The 12,841-nt window shown below is 32.0% G+C and overlaps 1 protein-coding gene across 5 annotated transcripts in view; it reads right to left on the bottom strand.

The window, feature by feature from the left end:
• LOC108917939 (F-actin-monooxygenase Mical) overlaps positions 1–12,841 on the bottom strand; it is a 210,311-nt gene that overhangs the window by 47,428 nt on the left and 150,042 nt on the right. For all 5 annotated transcript variants that reach the window (XM_018724753.1, XM_018724751.1, XM_018724752.1 and 2 more), the window contains one exon: positions 1,502–1,705. In XM_018724753.1, the coding sequence (XP_018580269.1) occupies positions 1,502–1,705 (204 nt within the window). The remainder of the gene's footprint in view (positions 1–1,501; positions 1,706–12,841) is intronic.

Genomic DNA, 12,841 nt, shown 5'->3' with positions numbered 1-12,841 from the left:
AATAAAAAAAGTGACTCGGTAAACAAAGGGGTATTTTTAGAACTGATAGACTATAGTGCAAAAATTGATCCCGTTTTAGATAAACATCTTAGTGATGCCCATGTTTTTAAAGGAACTTCAAAAACTATACAGAATGAACTATTACAGTAATCTACATAATTATATCCTAACTGGGTTGGTTGATCGATTATCCACTTCAGCCCCCACACGTTGGAATTTTATTTCTCGCATTGTATCTAAGTAGCTACTTTACACACTGACAGTATTCATTTTGGGGTACTTGCAAAACACAATGACCTTCAAATTCCTTAAAATTTTTCGCCTGCGGCGCTAAGCGGGAGCTCCCGCCCCCCACGCCCCTCGCAGCTGTTATGATGTACTTCCTCTTTTCAGAATGCGCCCCCCCTGTATTCAAACCCACGGGCCGCCACTGCATAACAGCAAGACTTGTTTCATACTAGGTGAAATAAAAGATTAAACTGACGATATTCTGCCAAAGAAGTACTCCTGCAGATACATGCTTCGATATATAGTAAACAGATAAGATTACTAACTCACCTTTCGCTAGTAGGTACAAAGTAATACTTTGTGTCAGTAGGCATTGAGTAACAATGACATTTAAGAGGTTATATCTCACCCACACCTAAACTATTTATCAAATAGTAAGACCACATGTTTTCGTAGAAATGTGCGTGTAGGTATATGTCGCATTTTACCATTTTCTAAAATAGTTGACCGTCGACTGTCTGTCGTGTGCGTCTTGCCTTAATAATTAAGGTTGTTGATTAATATGTAACAATTTAGTTGATTCCTGTTAACAGATATGATGATACCTAAGTGCTTTCAAGCATACCTCGTCTGCGATATCAAAATGACATATCTGACATCAGTCTGCAGTCAGCAGCACCCCAGAATAGGCAATCTTGTTGCTATGGATGTCAATACAGAAAAATTGATCAGCTAGGTGCAAAAGAGCTGCATTTTGTACGATACGATAAAAATTGCACGAGATGAAGTATATGTAGAAATAATGTGTGTCTATTTGTTGATGCCTAATAAAATAGAGAACATATGCTACTGGTTCATCTAAAAAATTGTCGTCCGCTGACTGTCTGTCGTGTGCACCCTCACTAATAAGTTTAAAGCCGATCCATATCTGGTGATGTTGCTGACGAACGATCTTAGCTGTTTACTGGACATTGGGGATGTAATTCAGTGATATATGGAGCATGTGGCTCGCAAAGCAGTTTTTTGTCACAGTATCATTATTTATAAAAATATGAACAAATTGTACAGATACTAGAACAGTCTCATTGATTTTTTCCATTTGAATATTTCTATTGTATACGTGACTTACAACACGTGCAGATAGAGGGGGCTTATTGTATAAATATCTATGATTTGCAACTATAATTAAAAAGATAGACTAGAGCATCAAAGAAATCCTGTAATAAAGTTAATAGTACTAACAAACAGGTCAGGAAAAATTTTTCATACTTACAACGCTAGCACCGATTTTCTCCAGAGTCCTGCGTTTCCTAGTTTTCCTCTCTAAACTAGGCGCCTTGTTAGTAATCATTGCATCGGCATGACGCTTGTGTCTGCTCGAAGGTCGAGATGGTTGAGTTGGCACGACTGGTTGGAAGTTTGACGTTTTTATGGTTTTAAATGAAAGTTCACTTCGTTTATTACTTTCTGGCAATTCCTGTAAAACGAGATTCAGAAGTAATTCACATATTTCTTTTTACCATACACTTCGGAGCTCATGGCAACCGGAAACTTTTAATTCTATTCAATTTCTTATTCCAAGTATGAAAACATTACAAAAAATAAAAACAATAATTTTTTATATATGGTAGTTTCCATATGGATTCAACGAGCAAAAAAAATCGACCTCTTCAATTTTTTTGAAACTTTGGGATGTTAATCTACTTTGAATTTTATGACCCGTTTTTTTGTTTTTCTGATAAAAATTTTTGGAGCTCTGTGGCGCCATGTCAAAATTTACATCGTGACAGCGTTATTCTGAAAATAAAAATGCATGTTTTTTTCAAGTCGCTGTCGTTTTGACCCAAATCATCCTATCAAAATGTTTTTCTCATTTATCTCAGAAAATTTTAAAGTAATTGGAATTCTGAAAAAAAAAAAGGTAAAAGCTGATGAAATTCTGCACGTTTTGAAAAAAAAAATGTTTCGATAGGATGATTTAGGTCAAAATGACGGCCACTTAAAAAACATACATTTTTGAAACCGTATCTCTCGAACGAAGCAAGATGGCATATTGTCGTTTGGCTAAACATGGCTTATTTGGCCTTGAAAAAGATATCCAAATTTGGTGAAAATAAAAGGTGAGGTATTTGAGAAAATCAATTTTGAAAAAAATAACTTTTTTACTTTTTCTCATTTATCTCAGAAAATTTTAAAGCATTATGAATTCTGAAAAAAAAACAGATAAAAGCTGATGAAATTCTGTACATTTAAAAAAATATATATATATTTCGATAGGATGATTTGGGTCAAAATGATGGGCACTTGAAAAATATGCATTTTCAAAATCGTATCTCCGAACAAAGCAAGATGGCATATTGCCAAAAGATAGCTTTATTTGGCCTTGAAAAACATATCTATATTTGGTGAAAATAAAATGTGGGGTTTTTGACAAAATCAATGTTGAAAAAATGACTATTTCGTTTTTCTCACTTATCAGAAAATTTTAACCTTCCAGTCGGGGCGCCGGGTCTCTGACACACGGCCTTTCGGAAAGTCTTTGGCAAATCTCGGCAAAACTTCGTGCAGCGCTGTAGGTTCCAGTACCTTCCCACATCGGTCGTTAGTTTAATTGTAGCAAGTGGTAAAAATATAGTCCTTGTGATTTAGTTTTTATTATACGATAAGTCTGTGAGACCCGGCGCCTCGGTATGAAACAATTCTATTTCTTTGGTAAGTTTTAATTTTCTTTATTACAATATCGTAAATTTTTAGTAAAATTAGGCACATTATGGTGTTAAGTATATTTTTAAAAAATATATATAATATTTTAATTTTTGTTTTAGATAATGAGTTACGAGGCAGAACAAGAATGACTCCGTCGTCTATGGGATCTATGGGTCTAAGTCATCTTCAAGCTTGGTGTCCAACATGCTCAAGTATTGCCAAAAATCAATAAACATTAATTTTTGACTATAGTAACATGTTTATATATAAAAAAATATAAGTTTTCGTTTCGTATTTTTTTTTGAACCCACATTTTGAAAATTATGCTTTTTTTGTACTGTTTTTTGTTACAATATAATTTATGTATTTGTTTTTCATAACTTAAGTTTTTTTTTGTATTAATAATGTAAATAAAAGTTAGTTCTATTGTATAAATATGTCGTATTAACAAAAAAAATTGTTTACCAAAACAAAATGGCTACGGGTCTCTAAGACCCGGCGCCCCGTTTGGTGTTACATCTTAAAGCGCCCCGACTGGAAGGTTAAAGTAATTGAAATTCTGAAAAAAAAAACAGGTAAAAGCTGATAATATTCTGCACATTTTGAAAAAAAAAATGTTTCGATAGGATGATTAGGTCAAAATGACGGTCACTTAAAAAAACATGCATTTTAGAAATCATATTTCCGGAACGAAGCAAGATGGCATATTGCCTTTTGGTTAAAGATGGCTTATTTGGCCTTGAAAAACATATCCAAATTTGGTGAAAATAAAAGGTGGGGTTTTTGAGAAAAATCAATTTTGAAAAAAATAACTTTTTTCCTTTTTCTCATTTATCCCAGAAAGTTTTAAAGCAATATGAATTGTGAAAAAAAACAGGTAAAAGCTGATGAAATTCTGCACATTTTGAAAAAAAAATTTTTTTTTCGATAGGATGATTTAGGTCAAAATGACGGCCACTTAAAAAAACATGCATTTTCGAAAGCGTATCTCCAGAACGAAGTATGGTAGCAAATTGCCAAAAAATAGCTTATCAGGCCTTGAAAAACATATCCAAATTTGGTGAAAATAAAAGGTGGGGTTCTTGAGAAAATCAATTTAAAAAAAAAAACTTTTCCTTTTACTCATTTATCTCGGAAAGTTTTAAAGCAATTTGAATTGTAAAAAAAAACAGGTAAATGTTGATGAAATTCTGCACATTTTGAAAAAAAAAATAATTTCGATACGATGATTCACTTGCAAAAAATATGCATTTTCATAATGCTGCCACCATGTAAATTTTGACATGGTGCCATAGAGTTCCAAAAATTTTTTTAGAAAATACAAAAAACGGGTCTCATAAAATTCAAAGTAGACGTCCCAAATCGAAGATATGATAATACTTCATAGTTTTGAGTAAAAGTTTACAGTATATTATGAATTCGTTTTTTCTATTTCTAAAAATATTCTTTTGTTTGCTTTTCTCCACATTTCACAAAACACAAAATATTTATTTTCCTCATTTTGCAAATTAAATAACGCATACTTTTAAAACAATTTAATCAGAGGTAAGTACAAATGGTAAACAGCTTTAATACGGGCAAAACAAACAAAAGTCATAAAAATATATGGCACAGCTGAAGTACAACAGAAGGAGGGTGTTAACAAAGAAATATGAAATGGAAGGACATACGGATTCTTCTCCTTCGACAATAACGGAGAACTGGGTGGGTGGAGCAGATGCGGATTTCAAATTTCCAGTGGATGTCTGAAAAGGTGAATATTGGGAAAATTTCGACAATGTTCTAACCGATTTGTTATTGCTTATATTTTTCACCATCTCAGAAAAATTCTTCTCCGATGATACGGGACTTTCACACTCCCTGCATTTTACTACATCCGTTCTTTCTTCGATGATAATGTCATCGTATTCACCTTTCTTTTTCACCATGTTCCTCGTTACTGAGGTTATATCGGAGGGGATATCATTGGATATAATAGTTTCTGCTTCAACGTCCATTTTCCCAATGTCTCGCACCTCGAAATCATGCGAGCTTATCCAGTTCGACACCCTACTATAAATTTGATCTGGTAAGCCATCGGTTTCGTTCATTGTCAGTCTTTTAGACGGAAATTTACATTTATGATGAGAATTTAACTTCATACGACATTTGTAATTTGACAGGTTTTTATGACATTCACGGCTACTTAGTTCATGTATTATTTTTTTCAATTTTGATGGCAACAAACTACTTTCACCAACATATTCCAATGAATCGTCGCATAAAAATTTACAAGGGGGATATTTATATTTACAGCTCTTGTTGGAAAGAAGTGAAAAGTTAGTGTTAACATTTGAAATTTTGCAACTGCTCGTGCTGTTGCCTTTCAGTTTTCTTTTTGACTTTGAAGGGGATTTATTTATACTTTTCTTAGAGTGAACTGGTAAATTCTTGTTGGATCTTTTTGAAACGCATGCTTTGGATGAAATTGTTAATAAGTTCAAAGAAGAGACAAATTCAATTTGTTGGTATGTAATATTATTTTCACTTTGTTTTTCAAACAATCTAATTTTAATCAAAGTATCACTGTTTGACGAATATTCCACTACAGGCGATTCTTTCTTTACTTTTGGTTCTACGGAACTATTATTTTTACACTTAAGACTCGAATATATGTTTTTATAGCTTTTTTTAAACTTCTTGAAATAATTATTATTGTAAATAGTTCTGCAATATAATTTTCCGTCTCTAATTTCAGGTATGTCTTGTTTAACACGAAATTCTGTTTCAATTTCTTTATCCCTTTCAATATTGCAGTTTTTACAATTCTGCAAATGTTGTATTTTAGAAGAACCGTCGCTTATACTACAAGGGAAACGTACAGTTGTGACACTGTTTTTTTCTGCGGTTGCCTCCATTTTAATTTCAGGAATTACTGAAAGTTTACTTTTCTTCATATGTAACTTTTTCTTTTTTATTGATGTTTTACTCTTTGTCTTTTTAGTCTTTTTCTGAAGTTTCGATATTAAACCGTCAAAATTATTCTTTTGATCAACCTGTAATATTTTATTTGAAGCCTTTTGGTTATTTCCCATTTCCACTGTACAATTATTATTGTTAACATTATAAAATAATTTTTCCGAGTCACCTTTAGACAGAGAATTATCAGAATTGCAAATTTCAGAATTTGAGGGGTCGATTGTTGTTTCGTTCGTTGATTTACTTGTGGTTTGTAGCAGTTTTTCGTGTTCTCTTTGCATTCGAGGTGAGGGTTTAGACTTTTTCTTTACGTCCATTTTATTGATCTCGGTACAGTATTTACTCTGAACAGATTTGATTTTCTTTTTAGTTTGTGTGGAACTTGTTTTAATTTTTAAAGCCTTAATACATTTGTGTCCTTTTGAGGCAGGTATTTCAGTACCATTGATAGCAGTTCTAGACTTGTTTTTGTTTTCTACTTTATCCTTTACGTGATGTAATGCTTTCTTTTGTTGTATTTTACTTGTGGTAGAACTAGATTTGGCTTGGGATAGGGTAAGACTTTTGGGAATTTTTGAACGCAGTTTCTAAAATTAAGAAACTGTGTTACAGGACAGTGTTACCTAATTAATTAGTATCATAAATTATGTTGGTACCATCTAAAGTGATAACATTAAAAATTGTAAATTTTTTTAAATTCTTTTATTTAATATAAGTTAACTATAAAAAGATTTACTATTCTAATAGAATAGTAGTGGATGCCAGACTAAATATTGATATACAAGGTGTTTATTAAGTACTTGTACAAACTTTAAAGGATGAATCTTTGACTAATTTTAAGAGCATCCAAAAAAATGTTTGATTCAGCAATTATTGTAAATGTTATTAACTTATTTGTAGAAGTAGTTTAGGTCTTAGTGTTGTAAATGATCTAAGTTTGTCACATCGCAATACAATCAATAAAAGATCCATTTTTTTAATTGTTTTTCAAAAACTCAATGACAACTTACAAAATTCCAAAGCAGGTTTAACTTTAAACCCGTTTTTTTACAAAACGGCCGCTTTCAGCGACAAATACTAAGAGTATCTTTTGTACATAAAATTGAACAAAGAATAGGTATACTTAATAAAAAATGACATAAAGTGTGACACAAAAAAGTTATGGTTATTTAAATCCAGGTACAATACTGTATGTGGCGCCTTCCAGCATTAAACAAAAAACTAAGTAAATATTTGAGTTTCTCATTATCGATACTACCAGTCTCTCGAATTTCGTCAAATCGCCATGTTACTGAACTAAAATATAATCAAAATACCGACAAATTTTTTTTTTTTTTTGGACGAGAACCAAGGCATTGCAGACCCATATGAACTGTTTATCTTAAACTTGGTCAAAGATTCACCCTTTAAAGTTTGTACAAGTATTTAATAAACATCCTGTATAAATAAACTTTAGTTTTTATTTATATGGTAAGTAAAAAAGTTACAGATAAATTCACTTAAAAAAAATATTTTTTTACAGAAGAAAATAGTACCCCTCTCTCGAACAAATTAATGATATGTACAGGGTGAACCTATTTTGATATGACTATATCCATTCTTGTAAGAAATATGAAGCAAATTTTGTGAAGTCGAATAATTTTTTTGTACAGATTTGTAGACTTTTATAGAGAAGTGTATTTAAGCGAGTATTTACTTTTTTTATGTAAAATCCATTAGTGTATGCAATATTTTTATTATTCTTGAGTTATAATACAAACTTATATAGAGTGTTTCCCATAAGAACCGACACAGAGGAGGTAATCCGGGCGAATTAGACCTAACACATGCCTATTTCAAAAATCGCGCCTACATCGAAGAGGTCGAGCGTTATATTGTTTATAACAAAGAAAAAAAAAAATAATAATTGCTCTTTTTTCAGATTTTCGCTTATATCTCCGAAAATAAGCCTCTAATCGAAATGAGGGATACTTATCGATTTTGTTCCTGAGGAAATTTGCTACAAGGATAGGCTTTTGCAAAAGCTCGCAAATTTTTTTTACATTGCAAAATTAGCGATAAAAAAAAATGTGCAAAATTTTCAGAATTAAATAAAAATAACGAATTTGGCTGAAATTGGATGAAACTACAAGAAAATATAACTGTTGGAGTGCAATCCGGACGTCCAATTTCAAAATGGCGCCCTATTGCAAAATTATAAAATCGAAAACGCGAGCATGTATATCTTCTGCCCAGGTCAAGATATCGAAATTCTTCAAAAAGAGATCGAAATATAATAACATTATCTCGCATCTGTGTAAATTTCAGATATTTTAGATGCAAAATAAAAAAGTTATTACGAAAAAACCAAAAAAAATCCGTAACTAGGCTCCTTTTCTCGGCGATTTTTTAATATACAGATTTCAAACTAATTGCATTAAATAGTGCTTAAAACAACATGATTTTTTAAAAAAAAAGCGTCTCGATCCGACCAATAGGAGCCGAGATATTTTTTTTTCTTAAAAACGGTATTCTGCCTGTTTTATTTAATATTTTGTAATAAACTTGGGCTTTTGTAAAGTAGAAGACTTCCTTTATACGCTTAATTTTTTCTGAAACAATTCGACCAAGAAATGACCAAGTAAACATTCGTTAAGGCGTCGAGATCCGCGCGGTTGAGCGGTAGCCAGGAGAGGGGAAAACTGTGACGTCATAGTGCCCTGGCTGCGCTCGGCTTCACAAAATTTTTACTTAACAAATGGATTGTGGCACTTAGAAAGGATCTACTGGAATGTCTTTTTTTAAATCAACTAATTCTTTTTCGCTCTTTTGAATGGTGTAGGCTAAAGTCTGTGAAAGTCATTGCCAGACCCCGAAAAATACATATTTATTGACTTTTCACGTTTCCTTTTGTAATTATGCTTTCAATATTTTCACAAGAAGGGCTTTTTACGTATTTAAAAGTCAAAAAAGTGAACATTAACTAAGTTTAAACTCACTAAATTAAGAATTAATAAAAAAAAATGAAAAATATCTATTGTACAGAAATTCGATCAACAATTTTTCCGAGAGCACACACCTTATGCCATACTATACCCAAATATGACACCTTAACCCAAAAACCTAACCTCAAAACTGGAAAGATTGTCAAATTAAATCATTAGAGTGAAAAAAATTTGTCACAAAATTATTTTATTATTATCTGTTAATTAATTTGTTGATGTTGGTTTTGAGGTTAGGTTTTTTAGATTCAAGTTCAAGGTTTGGGTATAACATGTTAAGTAGGGTTCTGAATGTATTTCGTAATTTTGGCATATAAAAATTTTTTTTTCCAATGTAAATTTTGTTTAAGGCTTTTAGGTTAGAATTAATAATTTTGAGGTTAGGTTTTTAAAGAAAAAACATCAGATATATCATCAAGGGTCATAATAATCAATTTTATTAATAGCAGATACTTTTAAACATTTTTTTCTACAACTGAACATCGAGTATTTAAAAATTTTTTCTTCGACATTGAGATTGGGGCGCTCCCTAAGCATTAAAAAAAAGGGTTTTTCGAAAAAACCTTACCGGAATATGAAAATTCAGATTACCACAAGATTATTAAAAAAAAAATCACGACTAGATGATGAAAATTGGCGTGTAGCGAGAATTTTGTCCAATATTTCCCACTGTGCGATGTATAAAATATTGTCTTAAAATTAACTGTTATTGCGTAAATTGTGCCTAGAATATTATTGAATGTTACAATATCAACATTACACTTAAGTACTGCATTTTATAGTATTTAAAAGAACTGTTACATTCAATTCTACATTTTATTTAATTAATTGTATTATAGTTTTTTTTTTAATTTTTACATAAGAATATTAAAATTAAAATAAATATTTAATGTATAATATCTATGTTTAGACTTCAATGAATTTTGCTATTTTGCCACATTCAAATCACGTACTATACAACGTAAACAATTAATTTGAAAAATTCATCGAAGTCTAAAACATAGATATTATACATTAAATATTTATTTTAATTTTAATATTCTTATAAAAATTATAAAAGACAACTTTATAATACAATTAATTAAATAAAATATGGTAGAATTGAATGTAACAGTTCTTTTAAATACTATAAAATGCAGTACTTAAATGTAATGTTGATATTGTAACCAGGGCCGATCCTGGGGTACTTGCCACCCTGGTGTATAGAAAAATTGGCCGGCCCTACCCCGTAGTATGTATCTATCACATCATTATGACATTATTAATATCAGGGATTAGAAATGACTATGATGGAGGTGTGTTATTAGAAATACAGATCAATTTATTTTTGCACTAACAAACTTTAATATTCTACTGTAAAATACAGGGTGTTAAAAAAAGAGTGTAAAATATTTAAGGAGGTAATAGTATGAACCAAAATAAGCAGAAAAGTCTCAATAAACATGGGTCTGCTAAGTAACGGTTGCGGAGATATGGAATGTTTTATGTTTTTTAGCCCCTTTTTTTATTTTGTGTATTTTCTTATAATAGTTGGTTGATATTTAGTGTAATAAACAGTACGTATTTGACAGTTGTTCTCAGTGCTCTTTCGCTATGGCTGGTTACTCTAACGTAGAATTAACAGATATGCATTTCATGTATGGTCGTACTAATGGGAAGCGACGTCCTTATGTTGACGCTTATCCAAATCGCCAGATTCCTTCACAACACATGTTTGGAAGAATTCACCAAAGATTGCGTGATACCGGTTCCTTGAGCAAACAGTGCCATTTATCCGGAAGACCAAGGTCGGTATTCACTCCTAGAGCAGAAGAAGAAATTCTAGCACTGGTAGAGCAGAATCCAGGTACGAGTGTGTGGAGAACATCAGCCGAGGTAGGAATTAGTGGTCCTCTTTTTTGGAGAATCCTTCACGAGCAACTGCTTTACCATACCATGTGCAACGAGTACAGGCCTTAAATCCAATAAATGATCATCAAGCACATTTGGTTTTTTGTCGCTGGTTTCTACGTCATGATGCTGAAGACCCTCGTTTTCTTGCAAACATTCTTTTTACTGATGAGGCCGGGTTCACAAGAAATGGAGTGTTTAATTTTCACAATACGCATATTTGGGCCGACGAAAATCCTCATGCTCTAATAGAATCTGGACATCAGGCACATTTTTCATTAAACTTTTGGATGGGTATTGTAGGTGACAGGTTTCTAGGTCCTGTTGATTTACCAAACCGATTAACAGGCGCTGCTTATCTCAACTTTCTGCATAAAACACTGTATGAGTTTTTGGAAGACATTCCTTTGAATCAGAGGCAACAAATGTGGTTCCAGCATGATGGTGCTCCAGCTCATTTTTCCATGGCCAGAGAGCATTTACACCAAACTTTTTCACATAGATGGGTAGGAAGGGCCGGACCTGTTTTATGGCCGCCAAGATCGCCTGATCTGAACCCTCTAGATTTGTTTATTTGGGGATATTTGAAGACATTAGTGTATGGTACTCCTGTAAATAGCCTGGAAGATCTACAGCTACGGATTAATCAAAAGTGTCAAGAAATCCAAACCAAGGAGGGTGTTTTCGAAAGAGTTCGAATATCGTTGAGACGAAAATGTCGTGCCTGCTTGGAAATGGACGGAGGGCACTTTGAACATCTTCTGTAACTTTGTTTTTTGTTTGTTAAAAGCTTCCTTTGTCAGTTTATTCCTAATAAAATAAATGTTTGAAAAACTAATAGTGGTCCATATCTCCGCAACCGTTACTTTGCGGACCCATGTTTATTGCGACTTTTCTGCTTATTTTGGTTCATACTATTACCTCCTGAAATATTTTACACTCTTTTTTTAACACCCTGTATAATCTAGTCATAACAAAAATAATAATCAAAAGCTCTAAAACTAATATGGTAACTCATTGGAAAACAGGAACTTCGTACTACGACTAGTATGAGAGCTATTCACAAAATATAGAATATAAAAATTTTGAGCTGTCTAAACGTCGTAAATCTGACGATAAGTAGGTAATAATTAATAATATTGTAATCTTAGCACTCAGCATTCGTTTCGCTCGAGTCCTGTGTTTAATAATTAGGCGTTCACTTGTTCGCAAATGTTTAAGAAAGGCATTTTTAAAACATCCGTAATTTTACATGTTTTTTAAACTAATGCAAAAAATTAAAGGGTCAAACGAATTTCCGAAATTTTTCAGTGATTTTTGGCGGACTGTATTTAGGTAAAACATGGTCTTATCAGGAATTAAGAAATAGCATTTTGAAGCTCCAAGATTCTAGTTTTTAGATCTTTCGGTCAAAATTTTTTAGATGCTACGGTTGTCATGCAATTATAAGAAATAGACAAAAAAATTTTGCAAATTTTCTTTTTTTTTCCAGTCCACGGACTTGGAAAATTTTTTTTCAGCTAAGCCATGGACCAGATAGCTAGTTTATTCAGCTTCAATTTCCTTTTTTTTTTAAATTTCGATATGACCATTTTTCGTCGAAATATCATACTTTTAATGGAAAAGGATCCTTTTGTCTTCAATCATCGATATCTCGGCGACAAATGGTCGTACAGAGAATTGAAGGGCAGTTTCGAAAACTGGAATATATTTCCTATAACATGCTGCCACAACTTTTCGGAAAAAATATTTTTTCATCATTTACACAAATTTAAAAAAATAGGAAAAAAAGGGTAATTTATGGTTTTTTAGAAAATTGACGGCTAAATTAGAAATATTCAGGAAATGACTAATGTTAAGCATGACTTTTACCATTCGATATACCCAGAAGATCCCTGTGAACTTTCATCTCGATTTAGCGACCCGTTTCCTTGTTTCAAACAGTCAAACTTTTGAAAAAATTAAAGGGTCACATTTTTTGAGCTTAAACACTTCATAATATGATTAAAATGGGAAAAAATGTTTCAACCGAATTATCTCAAAAACTAGAATCTTAGAGCTTCAAAATGCTTTTTTTA

This window comes from Anoplophora glabripennis, unplaced genomic scaffold (genome assembly GCF_000390285.2).
Source record: "Anoplophora glabripennis isolate ALB-LARVAE unplaced genomic scaffold, Agla_2.0 scaffold66, whole genome shotgun sequence".
NCBI lineage: Eukaryota > Metazoa > Arthropoda > Insecta > Coleoptera > Cerambycidae > Anoplophora > Anoplophora glabripennis.
This window is presented reverse-complemented; position numbering and strand designations above follow the sequence as displayed.